Source organism: Rhinolophus hipposideros (genome assembly GCF_964194185.1).
Source record: "Rhinolophus hipposideros genome assembly, chromosome: 9".
NCBI classification, from domain to species: Eukaryota; Metazoa; Chordata; class Mammalia; order Chiroptera; family Rhinolophidae; genus Rhinolophus; species Rhinolophus hipposideros.
Genome location: NC_138055.1, coordinates 15,225,207 through 15,252,956, shown reverse-complemented (window position 1 = coordinate 15,252,956; position 27,750 = coordinate 15,225,207). Strand labels below are relative to the sequence as shown.

General features: G+C 47.6%; 1 protein-coding gene across 2 annotated transcripts in view; it reads left to right on the top strand.

The window, feature by feature from the left end:
* The window catches only part of CHST11 (carbohydrate sulfotransferase 11), a 251,903-nt gene extending 225,864 nt beyond the window's left edge, over positions 1-26,039 (top strand). For both annotated transcript variants that reach the window (XM_081059855.1, XM_081059854.1), the window contains exon 3: positions 24,660-26,039. In XM_081059855.1, coding sequence (XP_080915981.1) covers positions 24,660-25,514 — 855 coding nt within the window. In that variant the 3' untranslated portion in view covers positions 25,515-26,039. The remainder of the gene's footprint in view (positions 1-24,659) is intronic.
* The last annotated feature ends 1,711 nt before the right edge of the window (positions 26,040-27,750 follow it).

The following is a 27,750-nucleotide window of genomic DNA, read 5'->3' as shown; positions in this document are numbered from 1 at the left end:
TTGGGTAAGTGGTTCCTTTAGAAATAATTAGAGATTGCAATCACTCGCTATTCAGAAGTCTTCCAAGGAACTAATTTGCAAGTCTCTTCAGGCTTGGCCTTAAAACTTCCCCAAAGCTGTGACTGGGGGTAAATGAAAGTAAATGAAAGCTCTGAGGAACCTGCTAGATTTCAGACGAAAAGAAAAGAGGAAGTCACACATGCCTGCAGTCAACACACACACCAGCACACACAGTTTCTTATTCTCAATTCAGAAGCTTCTGGAATAATCAAACCGTCTTCAACTCCAAACTCCTCTTTATTTAAAAAATAAATAAATAAATAAATAAATAGAAGAAAAAGAGTACTGAAGTCAATTTGCATCAGCTGTGTTTGTTCTCGTTCAGAAGCAAAGAGTTGGAGTAGAGATTTCAGACATAAGCCACCCATCCATCCGAGGTTGTGATGGATTTCAGAGTCCCCAGACCTCTATTCTAAAACTAATTCTTCAATAGTGCTTTGCATTTTGCAATATCCCTATGGAATGTGCTGGCTACAGGGTGCGATGGTCCCCCTGGTTCAATTCAAAAGAACACTTGGGACCCCTAAAGTCTTCTCAATGTCTTGAACATTCAGAGGCCCCAGCCCTGCCCACGAAGGCTTGCTCCCCGCCCCGCCCTCCCAGGTGCCACCTGCTCTTACAATTGTTAGAGGGGGTGGGGGAGAGGATGAAGGGGCAGTGGCCACTGAGGAAGGCAGTGGACAGAAAGGGACCAGGTAGATTGCCAGTGTCTTCCTACCCTTTGAAGGGCTAGTTAAGGCAATACCTTCTTTGTTCCTGGTTAATTGGTGAGAGGGAGAACGTGCCTTACACAACAGTGTAATAGCAATTAAAACATAAGAACAAAGCTGGGAAAATATACCAAAACATTAATGATAATTATCTCTGTTTAATGGGAGTTTGGGGGATTTTTATTTTCCTTTTATTGTTTACCTCTAATTATTACCTTTCGTTTCTAGAATTGTTTTAAGAATTACAGCAAGAAAGAAAAAAGACAGAGACAGACAAAGATAAACTGGCAGAGAAACACATGGTTGGAATGACCTGTAATAGACCAGGGCAGTCTAAACTCGCCTCCTGTCCGACTTGCTCGGTTACCTACTCATCTGTGAAATCGTGCTGCTTCTCCAGACCATTTTATCAGTTGTTGTGATGCTCAAGTGAGACGATGGAGGAGGACTGGGCAAATTATAAGAGATTATGTACATGCAGAAGATTGTTTTCATCCAATAATTGGTTACTGGGGTTTTAAACTGTGTTTCTTCGCAGGTGAGTCACCTGAATGATTGGTTACAAATGCAGATTCTTGGACCTGCCGCACAGGTTGAATCTCCAGGAATGGGGCCCAGGAATCTGCATTTTAACAAGAGCATGCATAGCGCTTCACCTGTCCTGTGGGTTCCTGTGTTCATTAAAGTTTGAAGTCCCGGCATGTAAAGCAAATGGCATCGTGGCAGAAACATGAGAAAGGGACACACAGAACCATACAATGTGCATGATTAAACAATCAAATAACTTGTGGGCTCAGAGGGAGCTCCACGGAGCCGGGGGAGAGGAGCAGCTATGAAGGGTAGACTGGATTTAGAAAGACTAAGAGGAGGGGAGGTGTGGGGCATTTGGCTGGGGAGCGCCTGACAAGCAGGGACACAGAGGCTGGAGGGAAAGCCCACCCCTCTCCTGGCCTTCCTCCCTGGCTGTGTGTGTCAGGCTGCTGGGTTGTGGTCAGGGTTATTTTGCACTCTGTTCCCTGATCTCCAGCTGCCCCCATGACTGGGACCCTAAGCAGCACTAGACTGGTTGTGGTAACTGGCGCCCTGGTCTCCTAACCTGCTGGGCTAGCTGGTGTCAGATGATGGCAGAGCCACTTGGAAAACAAAAGTAGCACCAGGGCCTACCTCTTGGGCCTTGCTTCCTCTAGACTCTGAAAGCACCTCTGTTTCCCCTGCAGTTCCTTCACTAATTCATTTGAAAGGCAGCATGGTACAATGGCCGGTGCGCTTGGGAACCACCTGCCTGGGTTGGAATCCTGTCTCTGCCACTCTCTTGCTGTGTGACCTGAGACTAGTTACTTAACCTCTCTGTCCGCATGCCCTCTTGCATCAAATGGGAAAAATGGTTCTTGTCACAGAGCGTTATCATAAGAATTTTCACTGAGATAATCCATACAAGAGTTATTGCAGGGCTTGGCACGTAGCAAGGGCTCAGTAATTGTTAGCTACTGATAACAATAGTCAGCTGTTCACAAACAACCATTTATTGAACACCGACCATGTTAGGTATGGAGCAGGCGCAAGAAGCACAAGGAGCTCGTGGTCTGGGTGTGAAACAGGTTCCTGTGATACAGTGTGGCAATCGCGGTGTGTCCAGGACACAGATGGCACAAAGTGCAGAGTGGCTGCCTCATTGATTGGCCGAGAGGAGGAGACCATGAAATGGGCCTTGCAACAAGAGGGGACAGTATAGGTGTTGGGGGGTGCACAGTCCAGGTAGAGGGAAGAGCTGTGAACCATTTAGCCCAGAGTGTGACATCCTCATTCACTGTGCTCTGCTTTGCAAATGGGCTGGACTGGTGGCTCAGGCGGTTAGAGCTCCATGCTCCTAACTCCGAAGGCTGCCGGTTCGATTCCCACATGGGCCAGTGGGCTCTCAACCACAAGGTTGCCAGTTCAATTCCTCGAGTCCTGCAAGGGATGGTGGGCTGCACCCCCTGCAACTAGCAACGGCAACTGGACCTGGAGCTGAGCTGCGCCCTCCACAACTAAGACTGAAAGGACAACAAGTTGAAGCTGAACTAAGATTGAAAGGACAACAACTTGACTTGGAAAAAAGAAAAGTGCTGGAAGTACACACTGTTCCCCAATAAAGTCCTGTAAAAAAAAATGGGGATGAGAAGCCTCTGCATCCCTCACCCTCTGTCTCTGTGGGAGGGAGGCTGACGGAAGGGTCCCAGCCGCACTTGGAGTAGTTAGCCTCTTGGAAGCACCTGTGTGTGCAGCGCCCCAATATCCATGACGGCGCAAGGTCGAGCATCTTCTCCCCTGAACTGCAGCAGCTGTTCTACGTCCTTCTAAACGTGGCCCTCTGCTCTGAACGTACGAGCTGTCTTCCTGAGGCCCGTCTTTCCTGCCTGCCCCCTTTCATCCTGTTTATACGTGTGTTTTGACATTGGCTGTCTCCTCCCTATTCCAATCCAAACACACAAACTCACCGGAATCTTCCTTGGAGGGCTACTTCGCTGCTCATAAGGGCTTTACAGGAATGAAGGGTAAGCATATCCGTCACGCTGACCCCCGTCCTGAACACAAGTGCCGCCCAAACAGTTACTCTGTCGCCAGCAAACAAACAGGAAGTCCAATCCATAAGCAAACCGAAGCTCAAATGAGTGCGCCAAAGAGAATTATCCTCCGGCGTGGGCCGGTGGGTGGCTCTGTACTACATGGAGATTGTGGAGACTAAGTCCCGCTTGGGCTGGTTGTATAAAGAAAACACCTGAAAGGAGGTTTCTCTTCATTTTATCGTGGGGAGATGGGGAGTAGCGGAGAGAATCTGGTACCTCCCAACCTGTAAATGGGCTTTCAAGCTGTGACTCTGAGGCCACAGTTTACAACAGAAGAGCAAGCAAACTGGTGTGAGCCCTGCACGTAGGTGTAGAGAGCATGAGGCCACACTTGGGTTTTTGCTTGATGTAGGATATCCTAATGCCACGGGGGAAGATCTCCAAGTAGATCCAAGATTCACCAGTGGAGTAGAAGAAAGAGGAAAGGGGAAGTTTCTAAGGCCTTGGTGGGAGGACTGTGGAAGTCAAGACAGAGCCTTGCCTGATTCTGGTGGCACCCTCAAACCCAGCGAGTTCCTCAGTGCCCCATCCTGCACCTGAGCCTGCCCGCCAAGCAGGACTGAACCCCTGAGCCAGGGTCCCTTGGTGGTAGTGACACTTTAGCACATGCTGTGTTTCAGGTGTTCTTCTAAGTGCTTTCCATATTCTGCGAGGTCCGTATTACCACTATTCCCCTCTTACAAATGAGGAAATTGAGGCACGGAGGGGTAAAGTAACTTGCCCAAGGTCACACAGCTAACTAAGGGGGAGAGCCTGGATTTAAATCCAGGAAGACTGGTCCTTATCTTGAGACTTGAAGTTAGGAGGAGGTGGGTTTGGGGCGGAATGGGGAAGGGGTTTCTTTCAAAAGCCAGCAGAGGTGCTCTGAGCTTTCTGATGGGACGCCTGGTGACTGCTGTTGTAGCCCACCCCCGTGAAGGTGAGCAAGCTTCCGTTGGGGAATGGGGGCCATGATCCTCCCTGCCCCATCAGCTCTCTCTGCAGCCTTTGGCTGTGCCCAGCCCCTCTGAAGAGTGCAGTGGGCTTCTCTCTGTGCCAGCAGCTCTGGAGACAAACAGCGGGGAGGGCAGGGAGGGACCACTCCAGCCAGCAGAGCTGTTTACACAAAGGCACCAGGGTGTGGTTGTTCAGGTGGAAGCCTAGATGACTTCACACTTCTCTACAGAACTGGACATGCCTTTTTGTTATTTTTATTATTTTTACATTTGTATTTCAAGACAGCTGGAGATACATAACTGCTTGAAGAATGTCCAGCCCAAAATCCAAAAGAAAGGGGATGGTTAGTCTCAGGATCTGAACTGGTTCTGCTCTGACCAAAAGTCCCTCTTGTAGGGCCAGCAATTCCAGGCTCTGTAGGCGTGTGATGGATGGTGGTCATGTCCCTGTCACCCTGAGCCCACTTTACAGATGCAGAAACTGAGGCTCAGGGAGGTTGACTTGTCCAAGGGCATGCAGCAAACCAGGAGCAGGATTTGAACCCAAGCACTTGCCTGTTCCTCCCTACGCTGGTCCTGAGTACTGATGTAGTTGGAAATAGGATGGATTGCAGTACTTTAGTCCCATATTTCTTACTCTGCCAGGGGCAGGGGTGAGGGCCTCAGTTCATTCCACCTTTCACCCCATGGGATTGAATGTGTATTATACAACAAGAACTTAGAATAATGCTTGGCGCATTGTACTCAAAAATATTAGGTCTCTTGGTGGTGCTGGTGGCTGTGCTGTTAACAATACAGTCGATCCTTGAATAACATGGGGGTTAGGGGCACTGAACCCCCACATGGGAAAATCCATGTATAACTTTTGACTCTTAAAACTTAACTGCTAATAGCCCACTGTTGACCAGAAGCCTTACCAATAACACAGTTGATTGACACATATTTTGTATGTTACACGTATTATATACTGTATTTTTACAATAAAGTAAGCTAGAGAAAACAAAATACCGCGTTTCCCCGAAAATAAGACCTAACCAGAAAATAAGCCCTAGCATGATTTTTCGGGATGACATCCCCTGAACATAAGCCCTAATGTGTCTTTCGGAGCAAAAATTGATATAAGACCCTGTCTTATTTTCGGGGAAACACGGTATTATTAAGAAAATTATAAGGAAGGGAAAATACACTTGCATGTTGTGTTGAAGAAAATCCGCGTATAAGGGGACCCGCACAGTTTGAACTCAGGTTGATCAAAGGTTCCACTGTAATAACAAGCAGTAGAGCCGTGTGCTATAGGAGAAGTAAGTCCAGGTCCCTGGGGGAGCACCAGGGAAGGGGGCACCTGACTAATCTAAGCTTGGGGGAGCAGTCATCGTTCTGGAGGAGGTGATATGTGAAGGAGGTCGGAAGGCCCACGGGAGTCGGCAGGAAGAGAGTGGCAAATGGAGGGAGCTGTGAGGCGTCAGCCTCTGGGACAGAAAACTCAGGCCTGCACAGGCCCCTTCGGTACAAGAAAACATGGTACTTGTGGAGAAACCCCAGTGGTCCAGCACGCCTGCCAGGCAGCCCAGCACGGAGTTGCTGAGAGACCGGGCCGGGGCACACAGGGGTCATGTTCCAAGCTCAGGAGTCCGAACGCCCCGTGGCAGGCAGTAGAGACTCGTTGCAGGGCTTAAAACACAGGCACAATGGAGTCGAAGCTGTGTTTAGAGGGACCATCCTGGGCTTGGAGCCCCCAGCAGCGATCAGGCGAGAGGTGATGTGCTTTGTGCTGAGGTTGCCAGGATGGGGAGCAGAGGCCAGGCTGTGGGGAGCAGGTGTCCAGGGGTTGGCAGGGCACCTAGGCAGACAGCAGTGCCATCCCCAGAGGTGAGCACGTGGAAAGAATTGGGTGACACTTTCAGATATTTGGAGTTTGAGGTTCCTATGGAACATGACAGGGTGATGACCGATGGGAAGGTGAAACCCATGCTTCTTCCCCCATGATTCCCGCCATCCCCAAAGTCCTCCGTACAAAATGGTCGTCCTTGTGTCTGAAAGGTCTGGGGAAAGAGCAGGAAGTTCAACCATCCCGATGAAGTGAGTGTGTTGTGTTCACTGGAAGGGAGGGAGGGAGGGAGAGAAGGGAGAAAGGACAGAAGGAGGGGAGAAGAAGGAGGGAGGGGGAGCCGTTTTGCAGAGGAGGATCCTGGGAAGAGGCCAGTGACTCACAAGCTCGTTCAGTGAATGCCTGGCTCAGCTGAGCTGGAGCGTCACCCCGAGACATCCAACTTAGTCCATGTATTTCCAGATGTTTGTGGTTAGAAGAAGCTTTTATAACACTCAGAGAAGACGCCCCGCCCTTCTGGATGCTGCCCCGTTTGACCAGCACCCAGGCTGGCTGAGCCGTGGCAGAGCCCAGAGAAGCAGGTGGGAAGCCGGCTGGGCCCCACATCAAGGATTTCTCTGGAAGCCCACGTGGCCAGCTGTGTGCCTACATGAGGCATTAGCGCAGTGAATGCTTCCCTCTGCCCTGAGCTGGCCAGGCGGGGGCTTCACAGAGGCTGGTTCAGTGCTGAACACTACCCAGGTGCCCATGGAAGGCAGGGGTCCCTCGAGCCCCTTAAGTTCCCTAAACAAAGCTGCAGATGTGCTAGAAGTCTGTGTAAAGCACCCTGAAAATCCGACTTACGAAAGCCAAGGAGAAAGGCATCCCTTTACCGTGTGAAGTGTCCTCGTTGTGGGTCTTGATAGAAACAGAATATGGCTTCAGGGGACAAGAAGGCAAAAACCATGCCCTGTGGCTTATCCGATCGAAACCAGGCCTATCTTTGAGAAGAAAATTTGATTTCCCTTGAACACCATTTATAGATGATGAGACGTGCTACCTGAGCAGTTAGTTATGGGAATTTTTTTTTGTAAACTCCCTAACAATTTCAGGAAGGGAATTTAATCGGAGTTTCCTACCTGAGTTTAGTTCAATAATCGTTGCCAACTGTCTTCCTTTCACCCAGAATCCATGCCTGTCCCTCGGAGGTTGATCTGGGCTGTGGATCAGCTAGCGTGGCCCAGGCTGTTCCCATTAGAAATGACTGAGGTCACAAAGGAGGAGTACTTGAAGATTAACCTGGGGGTCACTGGCTTGTGGCTGAGGAGCCATGCTCCAGAACTGGACCACCACGGTCAAATGTGGACCCTACACTTACAAGGTGTGGGCCTTAAGATTTGTGTTTAAGCTCTCCGAGCCTCAGTTTACTCATCTGTAAAGTGGAGATAACACTTCTCAGGTTATTGTGAGGATTAACTGGGACGGCAGCTGTCCAGTGCTTGTCCACCCTTGGCAGGTGGCCCCTGTCCTCCCATCCTGTTACTGGACAGGCCCTGCCAGCACGTCCCAGGTGACAGCGAGTGGGCTGCGCTCCAGGCACAGAACATCGAGGTGACATTGACGAGCGCTTTGAGGAAGCTCATACAGGATACACTTTGAATTCCAAAGTATGTAGAATTCTCAGACCATAAAACTGGGTTTGCACTTTGGCTCCCGACAAAGTGAATGATATGACAGCCATGCTGGTCAAAGAGCAAAGAGAGGCCGACGACTTTGGAAAGGTGTTTAACTTTCTGGGCCTCAGTTTTCTTACCTATAAATTGGGGATGTTAGTATACACCTCACAGAGTTTAGAATCAGAGACACGCAGGGAAAGCCTCAGCACAGTAGGTCTGGCGCTGCTAGGAGGGGCTGTCTTCATCAGTATGACTCCATATTGGACAGTCGGCCCTCTGGCTGTCACTCTGGTTCTGATCAGCCGCGACTTCAATAAAGGATGGAGAGTTCCCCATGGGAATAAAGAGCAGGTGTCCCCAAGTTTATTTCTCAGTCCTCTTCATCCGTCGCCACGTGGAGCCTCCCTCTCCCAGCCCGGGGTCTCCGTGGTCCATCCCTGTCCCATTGCCATTTATGATTCCCCTCTGGACTCACCTGCTACATGACACGTACTCACTAAATACTGACCTCAGTGAATGCAGCCCCTGGTTTCCTTTCTTCTTCCACCTGAGCCTGCAGGTAAATGTGTAGTTTTCTGTTGGCAGGCCATCTTGGGGTTATAGGCTTGTTAACAAATGGCCAGATGATCCAGACTCTTCTAGACCGTTCTGTTCCACGCCTCACACTGACGCTTTGCCCAGCGCCTTCCTCAGAGCAGTACAGGAGACATAAGAGTGGAGGTGTTCCTGCCTCCTCTTGAGTGACTGTAGTTTTTATGTTTTTCAGAAGAAAACAGAAATAGAGGAAAGGGAATCCTTCACCCGGTGGTTTTGTACTCAGGGCCCAGCCCTGAGAACTTGCTGAGCAGGGGAAGTGAAAGGTGAGCCAGCCATAGGCAGGGGACAAAGGTTGTTGTGGCCCATCCCCAGCTGTCACCAGATGCCACTGTTCCCTGGAGCTGAAGGGCCTTCACTGGAGGCTTCAGTCACCACAGGAAATCGATTCATTCACAAAAATCAGCTTCTCCACACCCCCAGACCCTGACCCCACTTGCTTTTCTGAACCTCTCTGTTCACTGCTTTGGCTCAGAGAATGCCACTTAGCGTACAAAAAAAGATTCCCAGCAGAGTGTAATTATGTCTGTGAAGCTTCCTTTCGGGAAGCCTGGCGTGGGGGTGCTACAGCCTCCCGTGGCCCCGTCGTTACCTCCAGCGTTAGCAGGTCAACCTGTCCCTGTCACTCTGGGCACACAGCCTGTGCAGAGGTACCCTGCTCTCCCTTGCCACTGCGTCTTTGCACTTCCTATCCCCCCATTCGACCCCCTGCTTACATGCCTTCTTTTTGCCCAGCTCACAATGTCTTATCTCACCAACCTCGCAGGAAACTGCTTTTCTTGGGGAAATAATTCCCCACCAAGGAAAGATGTTACCTGTGCTCTTATCTTACTCCATCGGCACATCCACCTTGGGAGATAATGAGCTCCCACTAACATGCGAATAATTCATCTCGTCTGATCTTTTCCACTACCTTTGAGGCAGGGTCTATTGTTTTGCCCATTTTAGAGATGGAGAAATGGAGACTTAAGGAGGTTAAGAAGGCCCCGGTGTCTAGGCTTACAGGTGCTAGATCTGGAAGTCTGACAGGCACGTACTCCCAATCCCCAAGTTAGTACTTGTCAACTGCCACACTGACTGCATTGTAATGTTTTCTTTTCCTCATTGTGACCCCGGTGAGAATGTGAGATTGCTCCTTGAAGACAAACATTGTCTTACTTACTACTGGTCTCCCCGGCCCGCCCCTCCCCAGCACCTTGTTGCTGATCGAGGCAAAGTATAGGGCTGTTGGCAGGTTGAGGTGTCTGATAGAGAATAGGGCCAGGAGGTCAGCGGGAAAGGGGCAAGCCGACTAATCCAAATCCCACTGAGGGGCCAAGTGGGACCTGCAGGTTGCAGGCAGGGTCAGCTGGAGGCTAGGGAACCAACCGTGTGTCTGCCTGCCAGGAGCCAGGCGGCAGAGCCCTTCCACACCGCTCAGGATGCTGGGCGTGTGGGTACGTGCAGGCCTAACCTTTGTCTCCTGCTCTGCCCTGAACTCACCACTGTCTGGCCTCCACCCAGGGCAGGCAGGAAAAATGAAAGGACAAGTGACATCAGCCACTCTGCCTGCTTGTCAGCATCTTAGGCCAGAGGTTGAGTTAAGGAAGGTGAATGCAGGGGGTTTCCTCATCATTTCATTACCACATTGGCCTGAAAGAAGATGAGTGGTTCCTTTGGGGCTGTCACCTGCACACCCCAGTGCGTTAAACATACAAGAAGCTATTTTCACTATCACATAGAACTCTAGGAGGTCAGTGCTGTCATAAGACCCATTTTACAGATGAGAATACTGAGGTCCATGCTAAGTAACTTGTCCAAGGTCCACAGCAGGTAGTGGTAGAGTCAGACTTGAACTCCAGGCTGTCTGGCTGCAGAGTGTGTGTTCTGAGTCACTCTGCCCCTTTATGGGAACAGCTACAAAGTAAAGAAGACCTCTACTTTTTTTTTTAATTAAAGCTTATTGGGGTGACAGTTGTTAATGAAATTACATAATTTCAGGTGTACAATTCTGTATTACATCCTCTATAAATCCCATAGTGTGTTCACCACCCAGAGTCAGTTCTCCTTCCATCACCATATATTTGATCCCCTTTTACCCTGATCTACCCCCTCTTATCCTCTGGTAACCACTAAACTGTTGTCTGTGTCTAGGAGTTTTTGTTTATTTGTTTGTCTTGTTCCTTTGTTGTTTTCAGTTTTATATACCACATATCAGTGAAATCATAGGGTTCTCTACTTTTTCTGTCTGACTTATTTCACTGAGCATAATAATCTCAAGATCCATCCTCAAAAAATGAAGACTAGAATTACCATACGACCCAGCAATCCCTACTTTTTTTTTTTTTTTTAATGGGAAAGAACTTTGAACTTTGACATTTTAATTCCCTGTGCATGAAGAGCAGCGGCAGGACAGGTGATATGCTTAGTTCTTTGCAGACATTCTCTCTTTAAACCTCAGGACAGCCTGTAAGGTATGTACTATTATCAACGCTCACTTTACAGATCAGGAAACAAGCTGGGAGGGCGGCAGTGACTGCCTCGAGGTCATGTGGCTAGTCAGGGGCACTGCCAGGATTCATGTCCAGATGTGTCTGACTGCAGCGTCTGACCTCCGGCCCCTGTGTCAGGTAGACGCAGCAGAATCCCAGACTTCCTAGGCAAGGTAAAAAACCAGATGCTCTCAGTATTTGCTCAGTATTTATCTAACAGGATCAGGAGATACTGGTTTTCGATAAAAATTCTATCCTGAAATTGTTTCATTAATGTTCTTCCACTGGCCCATACTGTTCTTTGAAAAAAATTGCAAAGACTTTTCCCAGTTCTTGCTTCACTTTTAATGAGTTCCCCAATCAAGCCAGACCAGGGGGCCTACGCCACGGTCCCTATTCTGGATAATAAAAGAGGTCACTGGCTCCTGTTTGGTTTCAGAATTCCACTGATCATTACTCCATGGTGTTACCAAAATATTCCTCTTAGGTTGGCAGAGAGTAGCAAGGGTGTTTTCTACATCTCACAGAGATGGTTTAGCACCACACAGATGGCACTTGGGCTGGCCCACCCCTCACTTTGTTCCTGAATCCATCTCTATCAATGCCATCGACAAGGGCTGCTGGGCAGACGGAATGAGAAAATTCCTCTTTTCATGATACAGTGCCACAGCACCAACAGAAAGCAAAGACTTGGGTCTCTTTCCTAGTTCTGCCCACTCCTCGGCCTCAGCTTTGCCATCTGAAAATCAGAATGTGGTGTCAGGTGATCGCAAAGGTATTTTCCAACTCCGAAGCTCCACGTACAGGGGTATAAAATCTCTCAGAAGCTCTACAAACGGAGGATATTCGCACCTTTGAACACATTAACAACAGTGTCTTATTCATTTCTGGGCCCCAAGACAAAGTTTATGACATCATGTATGGTCTTTTATGTGTATATGTATGTCCCCAGATGTGACCTGAGAAGCAGCCCAGGTTCTTCTGTTTCCCAGTAAATAGCTGTACAGTAATAGCAAGCACATTAGGGGTGCTTGTCCCTGTAGCATTCAAAGATGGCCTTTCATTGTGCTCCCAAACGGACCCTCCTTTGGATGAGGGAAAAGGCAGTAAAGTGACTGAGACAGACAAAAAAAAACTTAGTGCTGGGAAGGCATTAAATTTTAGCACTGTTGGCACAAAGCTAATCACCCTTTTCTAAGTCCTTCAAGTATAGGACACTGAGTACCTGCGACAGAGAGACCCAGGGCCTGGCCTCGCAGCCCTAGAGGAGGGGAATGAGTTGAACTCACATCGTTCATGATGATATAAGCATGATCACGATGGAGCAGCTTGAGACAAAGGGGCCTGGGTGAGGGTGGTGGAAATGGCCCCTCTGGGCCCCAGGTTTGTTGGCGATTGTGATAGGGGAGGGGTGCTTCCAGAGCAGGGGTGGGAGGAGGGTTTGGGGCCCCATCTGCAGAGCTGGCTCAGCCTCTCTTTGTGAAAGAAGGAAACGCACAACATACAGAGTGAAATCCCGAGACAATGGCTCACGTGTACTTTGTGAACAATAGGGAAATGGGATATTGTTGAAACACTCTATGTGATTAAGAAATATTGACCTTTTCGGGTATCTGTCAAGCCCTAGTTCACTCACTCTGAATTCCATGCATACTGTATAGCCTGCTAATACATATTAATAGCTAATCTCTACATGTCTAGAAAATTGCTCTTTAGACCTCCAATTTGCTTAACAGCTGCCAATCCAGGTCGCCTCCAATTGCTTCTCTCAGTCTCCTTTGTCAGCAAGATATTGAATCGCCACGAGCCAGGCGTTTTGCACAGATGACAGATGTGTTTGACGTTAACTGCAGGATCCACTCATGTCAAAGCAGTGCTCCATCAGCTGTTCTCAGGATGGGATGCAGGACCACCAGCCTCGGAAGTGGCCTGGGAGAATCATTCTGGCGCAGCAGTCAGGAGCAGGTGTAGCCAGGACAACCAGACCTGCTGAGTCAAATTTCTCAGGAGTCCACATACCTAGGAATCCACATTTTACCAAATACTCACTGTGATTCTTACATACACTAAAGATTAGATAGAGGAAGGCAGAGCAATACAGTTGCTAGACTGTTGGCCACTTAAGAAGCAACCCCCTAATATATAGAATGATAAGGAAAATTACTGTTTTCTGAGTGCCTACTATGTGCCAGACACCATGCTAGTGCTTTCCTTGTGGGCTCTCATTGAATCCTCAAAATGACCCGGAGATGTAGACACTATTATTGTCCCCAGATGGGAAAACTAAGATAAGATGTCAAGGAATTTGGGCAAAATATGAGTAGTAGAACATTCTGATGAGTCTAGGAAGAGAATCAGGAAGAGAGCCAAACGAGCGAGTTGGTCCAAGGATAGGGATAGAGCAGAAGCTGGGGCGGGGGGGGGGGGTCATAAGGCGCTGTCTTTGAAGAGCATTGCCTTTTGGGAGGCCCATCTGAGTGGGGCACTGTCAGTGACCTTGGCTTGGAGAAGGGTGAACCGTTTGAGGCTGTGCAGTGGAACACTCGCGCCTCCCCCAACCCCCAACAGTCAGCACCAGTCATTAGTGCACATTCTGCCCGCCCTCTGACTTCTGATTTCCCAGGAAACCCAGCCTCCCGAGCAGTGTGGGAGCTGCGTCCCTTCCCCACCATTGTCCCTGTTCCAGGCCACCATTCATTAGAAGCCAGTCCAGCTTGGCAGCCACCCCATCTCTATTCCTGTGCCCCTCCCGCACCCTGCCCAGGCCTCCGGAAGCTGAAAGAGCTGATCTGAGATGGAAATGAGGCCTTCCAGCAGCACCTGGACGGGCTGAAAGGGAGCCCTGGCAGCACACACCCCACACCAAGCCCTCCCAGGGCAGCCCTTGGCGCCAGCACCCTCTCTCACAATTCCCCTCCTCCTGTTTCCTGGCCTCTCCAGATGGGAGGAAAGTACCAGTTTCCCCCTTCATCAAAGGCTGTTGCAACCACACGGAGCCCATTTCCACCCGACATCGAAAGCCCAGCTGCCTCTCTCTTGGCCTCCGGCCTCTAAGCTGATGCTAAGCTCTCTCGTTGCAGCTGTAGGATCTGTGCCTGAAACCTTCCGTGGGAAGATGAGGAGAGGCTGCAGGTGTAGGCATCAGGGAGCTCACGCAGCCTCATAGGCCATTTTGTGGCCTTTAAAATCCCTGCCATCCCCACAAGCCATTCATTCATGGATGCATTCACTTGTTCCTTCATTCATTCACTCATTCGACAAAGGTTTGCATGTGGCTGGCATTGGGGGTACAAGAGTGAACAGAAAAGTGAAAACGACCTGCCCTCCCAGAGTTTACATTCCAGAAGGGAGAGACACACAGAAGAATACGTAAATTGTGATGTGTTAGGAGTATTACAAAGAAACGTAAAGTAGGGGAAGGGGATGGAGAGGATTGAGGTTCCAGTGGTTTTTCTTAATAACTACCGCTAACTGAGAGCTTTTCGTGATTGCGTTCCCAAACTCCTGCAACCTGGCCCTTTCCACCCGGTTCCCCTCTCTGCAATTGCTGAAGGGTTCCGTTAACTGAGCAGGGCAGCTGGACCAGAGGCAACGGGCCCTGAGAACAGCCGACGCCAAGAGGGCACCTCTTTCTGAGGATGGCCTTCCCATCCTCAGATGCCTCGATGAGGGCGCCAACTGGTGGCCCACAAGCAAATTCGGCCCAAACAAGTATGGTTTGGCCCACACCATTTAAAAAAAAAAAAAGTGTTTTAAAATTGTATCTAACATTTAAAAATGCAGAGATTACGTACAAAATCTAGTCTTCTGGCTTCTCTTGAGGAATTGAAACATCTTGAAAGACCAGGTCCCCATTTCCTCATGACGACACGGTGAGATTTAAGTGGCATCTCCTACCTTCAAGTGGCCCTGGGACTCCCTGTTGGCTCAGAAGGGCATTTAAGTTTGAGACCATAACCCAAGTCATGAAATGTAAACCCTGCATAGAAAAGAAGTACCTTAGCTGCAAGCCTGAAACACCCCTCTACTGACCTGTTTCTGCCCATGGAGCTCCCAAGATTAAAATGCAGCACAGAGCCTTCGCTTACCCCTGGCCTTGTCAGCTGAGCCTGCTTGGTGCTGGTTCTCAGTCACCCAGCATCCCCTGCAGCCCCGCTTCACCTTCCAGGGCTCAAAATGCTTCCCATCCATTGTTCCTTTTCCTTGCTTTTGCTTTGGAAAGACAGGACGAGCTCCTGCAGAGATTCAGTCTTTTGTAGTCAAACAGTTGTTTCCCCAGTGTCAAGTTCAAATCCTGAATAACCAATGTCCCCAGCAATGTTCATGTCAGTTAACATGGAATCACTTCTTTCCTAAACTCTTTAAGTTTTGCAACAGGTCCAGACCAGATTATTTCTTTAAAGGCCCAATATGTTTCTCCTTTCCTAAACATCAAAGTTTCATTTAATTCCCAGTGGTTCCTCATAGAAGCACCCAAAGACGTCTGAGAATTGTGGCCCTATAGAGCTTTGACCTCTGGCCCTACTGAATGGAAAGCCCCTTCTCTTAAATCTGAGGACCAGGAAGATGAAACTTGCCTAAGGTCACACAAAGGGCACTGCTTGAGTCCAATCTGTGCTTTAGTTTACAGCTGCTGGCATTGGAGCTTCTAAGGCAGTGGTCCCCACCTGCAGCTTTAGACTCCTCAGTGAGCTGACCACACCCACAGCAAGCACATCACACTTCAGAGGTGGGCCCCAGGCCTCAGTGGTGTGTAAAGCTCCTCTGTGATCCCAATGAGCATCCAGTGTTGGAACCGGGGGCTGCCCTGGAGCTGGTGACTCCCAGGTCGGTCGACAGACCCTGGGAGGCTGCATCGTGCAGGGTCTCAGAGCGCAGGCTGCCTGGATTTAAACCCGAGCCCCAGTTTCTATCCCTTGATCTTGAGCGATTACTTATTCTTCCTGACCCTCAGTTTTCCCATCCATAAATTGGGAATGCTAATGATACCAATCTCCTGGAGTGTAAGGATTAACAGTAGCTAGGACATATTAAGTGCCCACTGAATGTTAGCTAGCATAAATGTGTGCCTCTTTTTTGCTGTGGATGTGCTTTCTTCAGTGATCCCTCACGACTAGCCCTTCTTGTGAAAGTTTAGGAATTTCTATACCAGAAAGAAAGGTAATATAATCCCAACAAGTTGGATCCTCGGACTCTCCTCTCCTCCCCCCATTTTAAAATCGATAGGATGATGGCAGGGCAACTGAGATACTGAAAGGGGTTTTGCATTAGGGTTTTCAAATGGAGAAACTGAGGCTGGGCCCAAGCCAATGGTCGTTGATGGCAGATTTCGCCAAGCCCCTCTCACTCGATGCCTCCAAATTTACCTTTTTCTCTGGGTTTCCACTTTTCTTCAGGAGGCTGCTCCTCCTTCCGTTTGGGTTCTTGTGTCTCAGAGAAATTGTACACCCCACGGAAGATGTTTTAATTTAAGGGAAACCAGCTTTTCTTCCTTTTAAGATGAAACACAGTAGAGGTTTAAAGACTTTTTCAAACAGTCCCGAAATTTGGTACTTAAACTAATTATAGTTGCCTTTTTAAAAATGTCCAAATTAAAAATAGACATCTAAACGAGAATGCAGGACACAGCCCAGAGCCTGCAGCCATGTTCACGGTTTCCTAGAATCAGCCTTCCTCTGACCTAATTTATACTTTTGGGAGATGAAAGGCAGAGATGAAGGGAGTCGAGGCTGAAACTGGAGGCAGGTCTCGGAGTCTCCTGGCAGCAGATGATGAACCTGGGTTCTGTGTTCTATAATTAAGAAGAGCGGCGAGGGGGTGAAAGATGTTCGATTACAGTCATTTCCTCTTTGTGTGATGCTGTGGTTCTCAAAGTGTGGTCCCCGGACCAGCAGCAGAGTGTCACCTGGTGTGATGGGCTGAATAGTGTCCCCCTGTCCAGGATTCATATGTTGAAGTCTATCCCCCGGTATCTTAGCCTGTCACCGTATTTGGAGACAGGGCCTTTAGAGAGGTGACTCAATTAAATCGAGTCCGTTACGGTGGGGCCCTAATCCAACAGGACTGGTGTCCTGATAAGAAGAGGAAGAGACCCCAGGCACCAATGTGTGCAGAGGGCCCGCCACATGAAGCAGCAGCAGAAAGGTGGTAGATATATATATATATACAGGGCAAGGAGAGAGGCCTCAGGGAAACCCACCCTGCCCGCACCTCCAGAACTGCGAGAAAATACATTTCTGCTGTTGAAACCGCCCAATGTGTGGTATACTGTTATGGCAACCTGAGCAAACTAACACATCTGGGAACTTGCTAGAAATGCAAATTCTCAGGCCCTCTCTCTGACCTACCAAATCAGAAACTCAGGGTGGGGCCCAGCAAACTGTCTTCACCAGCCCTCCATGTGGTTTCCATGTGTGTTGATGGTTGAGAATCACCAACATGAAGTATTGACACCTGGCAGTAGCCAGCCCCTCACCCTCCACCCAAATGACATGTGGTTGGAAGTACAGGCTCGTCTGTTAAATATAAACCTTCTTTGAGGAGGCTCAGGAGAAGTTCCAGGGGGTTCTTTAATGAGATGGTGTATGTGAAAGTTCCTGTAAGTGCTAGAACGTTCTGTGGACCTAAAGGTGGTAGTGAAACGTCACACTGGTATTCGGTCAACTGAGGAAAGCAACCCTCTGAATACTGAAACATGAACAAACTGAATCCAAGAATCTCCCTCCCTGACAGAAATTTCTGAGTCCCTTAAAATCTTGGACATTTTCTGCCCCAAACAATTGCCATGCTTCCCCTTTCTGAGAACAAAAACAAGATTTAATCACATTTCCCCTGCTACTAGGAAGCCCACAACCAAGTGAGATCCTTAATCACGCTCCTTATGGTATATTTGTTTTTTCCTATTTCAATTGTATACTGCACATATATCCTTTGTAATGGTCTCTTCACATACCTTTGCGAAAGAGAAAAAAAAGGGGGAGAGAAAGGGAGTGAAAGAGGAAAGAGATTGATCTCACAGCTCAGATAACTATCAGATCAACAAACCTCTGCTTTGTAAAATTGACAGAATGTAGCTGGAAAAGACAGGTGTTCTCTTTCAGTGAGAAGGGAGTAAACAGTGCTTCTTCCACGAGTCCTCTTCACACTCTTGTCTCTCTGTTGTTGGTCCCTTGGACAGTTCCCAAACTGATACTCAGGGATTCTGTGAGCTGCTGAAGTTATTACTGTAACAGAAGCTCCTGTGAGCCCTGCTTGGGGACTAGTGTGGAAGTGACATGGCCAGATTTGCTTTTTTTTTAAATTGCTACTTACCTGCAATTTCTAACATGCTGTTGGTCCTAATAACAAACACGGAGATTTCTGGAACAGCCTGGACTGCCATCAGGGATCTCTCCTGCCCCATCTTTGTAAGACAGTGAAGAAGTCCTCTCTTGCCTCTGATATGTCCAGGGGTCCCCTTAATGTGGGTTTCTTAAATCAAGGCTCAGGGGTCCACAGATCTAAGTCCCAGGGGTCTGGAGTTCTGTATGAGAATTGTAGAAATTTTGTATTTTTATTTTGGTGATAATCTTTGGGAAAAGTTAAAGCATACCTGGATTATCAGGGGCACCCCTGATAACCTAGGGCCACCATGTGAAATCATGGTGTGTGTGTGTGTGTTCATTGATGGTCTTGGTGGCACCAGGTAGGTCCATTTCCTGTTTTTACACAAGCTTTGTCAAATCTGAACATTTTGCCATATTTGCCTGTCTTTTCTTTTTTTGATTTATTTTTTTTGTATTAGTTTCAGGTGGATGTAGGTCTATTTTTATTGTCTTAATTAAAAACGGGCAGAGACAGAAAATAGATGAATGATGAGTTTGTACCATGTAAAGGTCAAATGATGTTACAGGGTACTGGGTTTTATAGTAACTGGAAGTGAGAACGTGGCGGGAAAACTGAGTCCCCAGGCAGCACAGAGAGGAGGAATGCCGTACCGCGAAGGGCCTGTCTAGAGCACAGAGCAAGCACCCCACACCTTTCAAGCTGGGCTTCAGTGGCCGTAAAACAACATCATCTGTCAGGTTAATAGTGTTCAAGGTTTACATTTGTTTGGGTCACATGGTCCTAGGTACCTAGTTTTATTTTGGTGCATATTTCAGTAATAATTGTATTTTTAATCAATTAAATCAACACTAGTCTGCAATTATTTTAAAATAAAAAGTTAACAGTGAAAAGGAAACACATTAAAATAGTTTGTGAAAAAATTCAACACCAGAGGCCCAAGTGAACGTCTGCCTCTGAGAAGCGGCCTGGAGACGTCTCAGATTCAAGACTATGCTTCTTCTCTTGACCTGTACCCCAGAGCCCTCCTGAGGGAAACTGTGTGTACCCCATTGCTGCAGGTACACCCTTTGCCACCTCTACTGCCATGGAGAAGAAGGAAGTGGAAGAGAAAGAAACCTCAAGTACCGCATTTCAGAGCCCCACTGAGTTATTTTCTGTCTCTGCAATTGGACGTAAGCTGATACAGTGGTATCAGTTCCACTTTTCATGGCTTTGTGGTCCTGAATGCAGTATTAACTGACATGCTACCTCCCTGGGGATTCAGATGGTAGGAAAATTGTCTCCAACTGAAAAGAGCTGGAAAAAAAGGCGGGGAGAGAAATCCCGCTGTTTTTCTGCTCATTTTGTAATAGATGGCCTTCAAAACTGTCCGTAGCAATTCGAATGGGCAAAATTGATGGGCCCTTTTTCCTTCCTGGTCCTTCTATTTCCTGTAGGACAGTTTGTTGTGTTGTTTTGAATGGAATGAATGCTCCTCTTAAGATGATAAAGACATATGCTAAGAGGTCAGGAAATGGAAAAGTCAGTTTTTCTGTTCAAAACAAACAGTGATTGAATTCCATGACCTAGGGCTGGCCTGCAAAAAACTTACAGAGCTGGTGAAATTTGTCTTTGAGATTCCTGCCCTTCTTTTTTGGATTTCTTTTTTCTTCTTTCATAGAAAAATACGTACATGTTCCCTATCCACTGTGTAGCATACCTTGTCCAAATGCTGAACTAGACTTGATCTTATTTTCTAAATGCTGCACCGTACCTTATTTGATTTACTTGATATCCCTATTTTGCAATAAGAGAACGGCGGGTCTTGAAAAGAAAGGTAAGGGTCTTGCCCAAGTTCGAGCCTCGGTCTTCTGACTTCACATCGCACCCTCTTCCTACTTACTAGTGCCCTAATGCCCTTTCTTTATTCTTCTATGTAAGAGGACTGTATTCTTTCACATAATAATGTCATCTTCCCTTATACATTTAAACCTTATGTCAAATGCTCAGTGATTGACTGGAGGCTTGGCTCCTGGATTCATTTCCCCGGGCTGCCGTAACAAAATACCATGAACTTGGTGACTTAAAACAACAGAAATGTCCTGTCTCACAGCTCCGGAGGCGGGAAGTCCAAAATCCAGGTGTCAGCAGGGCATCCTCAGAAGCCTGTAGGGGTCTAGCCCTCCTTGCCTCTTCCCAGCTTTTGGTGCTCACCAGCAATCCGTGGCATTTCTTAGCCTGTAGATGCGTCACACCAGCCTCTGCCTCTGTTGTCATGTGGGCTTCTCTCTGCGTGTCTCTGAGTCTCTGTTTTCTCTCCTTACAAAGACACCAGTCACTGGATTAGGGCCCAGTCTACTCCAGTATGACCTCATCTTAACTAATTGCAGCTGCAAAAAACCTATTTCCAAATAAGGTCAGATTCTGAGATTCCAGGTGGACATGAGTTTGGGGGCAACACTAGTCATCCTAGTACAGTCCCTGTGAAAGAATACTCTGCCGTCTATGAGCAATTGGGATGTTTCATTAGCTGCAGAGGGGCCTTCCCACCTTTACGTCAAGTTTCCCTAAGGAGATTATTCTGATTCATTCATTCCCTCGACAAATGTATATTGAGTGTCTGCTATGTGACTGGCACTTGTGTAAGCACTGGAGATACAGCCAGAGAAAAACAAAGCCCTCCCTTCGTGGTACTTGTATTCGACGGGGAGAACATGAAGCCAATGTGGTACCATGTTTCCCTGAACATAAGACCTAGCCAGACAATCTGCTCTAATGCGTCTTTTGGAGCAAAAATTAATATAAGACCCACTCTTATTTTACTATAAGACCAGATCTATATAACAAATATAATATAATAATATATAATACCGGGTCTTATATTAATTTTTTTCCCCAAAAGACGCATTAGAGCTGATTGTCCAGCTAGGTCTTATTTTCGGGGAAACATGGTATGAATGTACGGCAGCATTCCAAGAGAGCAAAGGGTGGGACCTGCCAGCCTTCATCAAAGACTCCAGAACTTGCTCATCATCGCCAAGCACGCATTCTACTAGTCTGAGCAAGTCCCAACCAGCTGGAGTCAGGAGGCTAGAGAAAGAAACTCTACTTCTTGATGGGAAGAGGAACAGTTAGGACTACAAAGAGGAGTGGCCATGGTGGGGCGGGGGGTGTGGGGACACCAAACACTCCTTGGAGATTTCCGCCATTTGTTTGCGAGGCTGAAGTAGCAGGAGAATCTCCTTACTGCTCCCACGCGGAACTTTTCAAAGCATTAAGCACTATCTTGGTTCGCTTCCTTCCCTTGAGTGTGGAAAGTTCCAGTGGGGATAGCATGTAGTGTGGAGAATTGCTGGGAAGATAGAGAGAATGTATTCAAATAACCTATGAAGGTGCGTCACACAGAGTGGCTCCTCCTACTGTGTGCTGTTGTCGCATCACCACTACTGCCATCACTGTCATCGTGGGGACCGTGGGAGGACACAGACACAGCTCTAATTCAGGGTGTGATGACTTCTCTCCAGTGGCCAACAGGATACCCCTCAGGTCCCCAGGAAAATCATCCGTGTTCCTAATTTAGGCCCATCCCAGTTCCCCTGTGCACATTTTAAGATGAATTGTACAGATTGTGGTTCAGAGTTGGAAACACAGGGCCAGCTTGTTGCATCTTGGGCCCTTGGCTCTATCCAGATGGTTGGGGCGGGAAGGTAGTTGGGAGGTCACTGATTCCTTTCCACTCTCAGGACTCAAGGCCACCCACAGTCTGGCCTGGAGGGGGCAGTGACTCTGGAGCTCCAAGTCCCTGTGAAACAAGTGGCTGCTGGACGTTAGAAAACCAAGCATGAAGTAGGCTGGGGAGTTGCGCTAGAAGGGATGCCCAGTGCGGTGCGTGTTCAGAGCCGGGAACGATTCTTCCACTTGTGTGGCAGGGGAGTGTGTTGGCCCTTGAAGGATTATTGGGTTATTCCAGCAAAGATGGACAGGGGAGAATCCCAAATGGGACTGCGTGGGCCCAAAGGGAAAAGAGTGACTCACTGGTTTTTCTGGAGCTCCCTTCAGTTCTGAAGGAGGGAGGAGTGGGAATGAGGCTAGAAAAGTGGGTTGGCGCTGGGCTGTGGAGGACCTCAAACAACGACTGAATGGATGGGGTCTCCACTCACAGAGCAGGGAGGCCACCAGGACACACGCCATCTGCAGTCCCAGAGTGGCTATTCTAGAACTCTGGTGCCCCAGTTTCTCTATAACTTGAACCATAATTACTATTAATTTCTTCTATATTTAACAGAAGAGCCACATTGCACATTCAGGGGGGTAGGTGGAGGCATGGCATTCAGCCAAAAATAATAGGGTGTCACCACTGCATAAAAGTCTCTGAATCTCTGGGTGTGGACACCAATATGGCAGCACACCAGGGCAGTGTGGTCTTATGTTTCCTATTCTGTGTGGACTGTGAGGAGTGCCTTTGGGGAGAAACTTTTGCTCCTGGAATTTAGAGAAGCACACACAACTTCCCTTTGGCCCCTGTGGAGGCTGCCGTCTTTCTGGCCTGATACCTCCTAGACTGTGAGCCCTTTAGGAAAAAAGGTCATACCTTCCAGGGGTGTTGAGCAGAGTTCCCTGTACATTGTGAGGTCTGTGCATGTTTGAATAGATGGATCAGTGGATGAATGTGGCAGAGAGGAAAGCTCAAAGGGTGATACATGCAACTACCCAAATATTTTTATTGCAAATGATATAATCCAGACTCAAACTGCCTTACCCACCAAAGAACATATATCAACTAATGTCACAGAAGCCTAGGAGTTGGGGATCTGGTTTCAACAATGTATAGATCTAGGTATTCAGATGATGTCACTAGGAATACGACCCTCTGTCTTTCTGCTCATCTTTCCTTTGTACCCTTCATTTGCAGTCTTCCTCTCCCTTCATGGTGACCCTCCTCCCTGTCACCAAGCTCCAGGCTGCCATTCTCACAGCTCAGCAGTTTGAGAGGAAAGGGAACTAAGAATGGAGAATGGGTTCCCAGAGGAACATCAAGGCACGAATAGCAGAAGCAAAAGCAACAGATATCCACAATGATCAGCTTGTAGAAAAATGGGCTCCCCTTGCTTTAAATAAATAAATCAAATGCCAGATCTCCATGCTTTCTTCCTACTTCATTCTAGAAGATAGTGGTACTGGACATCAGAGAGTGGAAAGTGGGCAGCTTTGGTCGCCAGGAGACCTGGGCTTTACTACTGGCTCTGTCTCTCACTGTGTGATCTTAAACTAGTAACTTAACCTCTCTGAGCCTCCCTTCCCTCTGTCTTCCCAGCTAGACTGGAAGCTCCATAAGGGCAGTTACTTCATTGTATTTGTTTTTTTTTTTTTAACCTCATCCCCAGTGGCTGGCAGCATGTTGCCTAGCACAATGGCAGGTGCTTGATATTATTAAATAAATCAACATCAGTTCAAGTTTGTTGTACAGAGAAAAACTACAAGCTCGCGCGCACACACATACACACACACACACACATACACACAGTGCCAGAAAAATGTATACACATTTTGGAGCAGCCAGGTGGCTTAGTTAGAGTGTGATCTCTGAACGACAGGGTTGCCCTGTTCAATTCCCACGTGGGCCAGTGAGTTGCTTCCTCCACAACTAGATTGAAGGCCAGGAGCTGCTCCAGAGGGGTGAGCAGATGGCTCAGATGGTTAGAGCGCAGGCTCTCAACAACGAGGTTGCCGGTTCAATTCCCACCATGGAATGGTGAGCTGCGCCCCCTGCAGCTAAGATTGAAAACAGCAACTGGAGATGGAGCTGATGGGCCCTGGAGAAACACACTCTTCTCCAATATTACCCAATTAAAAAATAAAATGTACACACATTTTAAGAAAGGAAAAAACTGTATTAAAATTATGCTGATGGTAACCACTTTGCAAAACTCAAACGTGACTTGTGTTCATCTTTTGTTATGGGTATATATTGAGTATTACAACTTCAATCGTTTTTTTTCCTTTCTTAACATGTGTATACATTTTTTTGGCACCTTCTGTGTGTGTGTGTATATATATATATATACACACACACACATATATATATTCATATATATATATATATACACACACACATATATATATTCATATATATATATATATACACACACACATATATATATTCATATATATATATATACACACACACACACACATATATACACATATATATATATACACTATATATATATAACTAGTAAAATGCCAGACACGTAGAGGGTGATGAATAAAGTTACAGAGTTGATCATCATATTCGTCTGCAAAGGAAGTGGGGTGGAACAAAGAACCAAAATAGTTGAGACAGCTGCTGGCGACTTAGAAATGGAGACTGAGGCTATGTAGTTGCCAGGGGGCTGCCTCGGTGGCCCGCGCTGGCCATCCTGGTTACGGATGTGGCCAAGTGGCAATCTCCCACACGAGCACTGACTTCTCATGCCCCTTGTGTCCCCTCTGCAGCTGGAGCTCTCCAACACCGCGGTCCTGCACCAGATGAGGCGGGACCAGGTCACGGACACGTGCAGGGCCAGCAGCGCCGTGAGCCGCAAGCGGCGGGTGCTGACCCCCAACGACCTGAAGCACCTGGTAGTGGATGAGGACCACGAGCTCATCTACTGCTACGTGCCCAAGGTGGCCTGCACCAACTGGAAGCGGCTCATGATGGTGCTGACGGGGCGGGGGAAGTACAGTGACCCCATGGAGATCCCGGCCAACGAGGCGCACGTGTCCGCCAACCTGAAGACGCTCAACCAGTACAGCATCCCCGAGATCAACCACCGCTTGAAAAGCTACATGAAGTTCCTGTTCGTGCGCGAGCCCTTCGAGCGGCTGGTGTCGGCCTACCGCAACAAGTTCACCCAGAAGTACAACACGTCCTTCCACAAGCGCTACGGCACCAAGATCATCAAGCGCCAGCGGAAGAACGCCACCCAGGAGGCGCTGCGCAAAGGGGACGACGTCAAGTTCGAGGAGTTCGTGGCCTATCTCATCGACCCGCACACCCAGCGCGAGGAGCCCTTCAACGAGCACTGGCAAACCGTCTACTCGCTCTGCCACCCGTGCCACATCCACTACGACCTCGTGGGCAAGTACGAGACGCTGGAGGAGGATTCCAATTACGTGCTGCAGCTGGCAGGCGTGGGCAGCTACCTGAAGTTCCCCACCTATGCCAAATCCACAAGAACTACTGATGAAATGACCACAGAGTTCTTCCAGAACATCAGCTCAGAGCACCAAACGCAGCTGTACGAAGTCTACAAACTCGATTTTTTAATGTTCAATTACTCAGTGCCAAGCTACCTGAAATTGGAATAGACGGGGTGGGGAGAGGGAGAGAATCATGCTTTTTAATTTAAGATTTTTATTTGTCAAAAGAATTATATGGATATTGGGTTATTTTGTAAATTAATATTTCTTTTGGGGACGATGCTGCGAGCAGCATAGTGAGAATTATTTAAAATCCTTAGCGCGGAAGGACAGCTGTCTTTGCAGGGGAATAGAGTGGGTGTCCTTGTGTTTAGACATGAATACGGCAACACTGTCTCAAAGGTTTCCTTGTGTTCTGGTGAATTCCATGAATTGTGCATTCCATAAATTCTAATTAATATTATTTATAGTTATTTAAACATGGTCTCCGTATAGATTTCTTTGTGTGGCAACAAGACTCGAATGTCTTTGCAGAAGAAATCTATGTTTCCTTCTATGCCTGCTTGCGATAGCTCATTTGGGGGTGTGAATGTTTTCACTCACTACTCATAGAGTCACTGTGTGATAACAACTATTGTGATGTGTATTGATGCCACCATTCTTGAAATTCTGCTAGAAATAAATAGAAAGAGGCACCTTTGCAAGGGACTTAATTCCAAACCGATTCTCAATCAACCCAAAAGTCCCTTGCACTAAAGAAATGTCATTTTCTTTTTTTTAACCCAAGGAGAGAGCTGATTGCAGCTTTTTCCCCCCCCCTACCAGAATTAGTAGTCTGATAGAATAGGCTTTTCTAAAGAAATTTTTAACTGGCAGTGCCAGTTGTAATGAAGGTGAAGTGGCTGTTGCTTTATAGTCAACAAATATTTATTGAGCAACTACTAAATTGCCAGGCCTCATTTTAGGCCCTGCAGATAGAGCATTGAACAAAACCAATAGTCTCAGCCCTCAGGAAGCTTTACATGGACACAGAGTATCCAGCTTGACAATTCGCAAACCCCCAACATTTTGGATGTACCATGAAGTTTGGACTGTTTATAAACAGGCGGTCCATGACCCCTACAAATTTGGATTTTTCTATGGCCCAAATTTGCAAATCACGTGCTTGGAGCATGCCACTTAACTTGCTGAGTAATCCAATCTCAGTGCTCAGCACAGGAGAGGAGAAAAATGTTTGCTATCCTGTGCCCGCTCCAACTTATTGGTAGTGTCTGCGTGTAAGCCCCAGAACAGATTTACCAGCCACAGCATAGATTTACCACCCACGTGCTGTGAGTGATTAGTAATGTCTGCTTTGGGTGAGGGAAGGGGAACTTTTAGCTGAGTTCAGGGCCACCTCCTGTCATCTCTAGCCCAGCAGTCACGTCTCCATGTAGAAGCGTTATTTTCTACTCTTGCCACGTGGAAGAGTGAAATGCTGTGGCAGGATTTCTACACGCGGAGATTTACAATGGACTGGTGTTTCTACCCCTCGTGAAGGTCAGAGGTGGAGTACTGGTACACACGTGCACATGCGTACCCCCTCCCAAGTCCTCCCAAGGCTAAGAGCATCTGCAGCTTTGTGACCGCCACGCATGAGCAGTGAGGACAGCCTTCTGTGACCATCAGCCATTCCCCTTTCCCTCTGGAAGGCTGACAACATTCACTTCCTGTTCTAATACTTGCACACGCTTCTCATTTCCAACCATTTCCGATGCCTCGGTTGAAGTTTGAGCCACATCCCTCTTACAGCTAGTGAATGAGTTGGTAGCAGATACTGTATATAATTAATAATAATAATAATAGTTCTAATAATAGGGGGTGGGGTGGGATGGGGTGTGGGTAAATTTTGCTTTTTGTTTTTTTATTGATGAAGTATATAGCCACGGGGAGAGAAGAATATTCTAAAACAAACAAAAAATGAATAATTTATTCACAGAAACTATTAAAATTGTATAGTAAAGCTCAGAGACAGCTCAGTGAGCAGCAGCTGCCACATCTCACCGAGAAAATTATTTTATTGAATGTGAGTGAGGTGTGCACTGGAGAAGGTGGCCGAAGCTATTTATAAATGTGTGTACCTTCTTCCAAGCTCTCTCCCCTTGTGAAGGGCACAGTGGCTCTACCCTTGATGAATAGAGATTTATGCAACATGTTTTACCAAGTAGAGTGTCAGTCTTCAGCTGTCCCTGGAATTGGGAGTCTGGGTCCTAGTTCCAGACGGGGAACACTGTTCTCAGAAATAGAGATTCTGCTAATGAAACAGACTGTCCAGCATTTTTTTAACATCTGCTCTACAGAACACAGGTTCTAGGGGATGTCAAGTTCATGCGACACCCAATAAGAGTTTTGTGGTCATGTATCC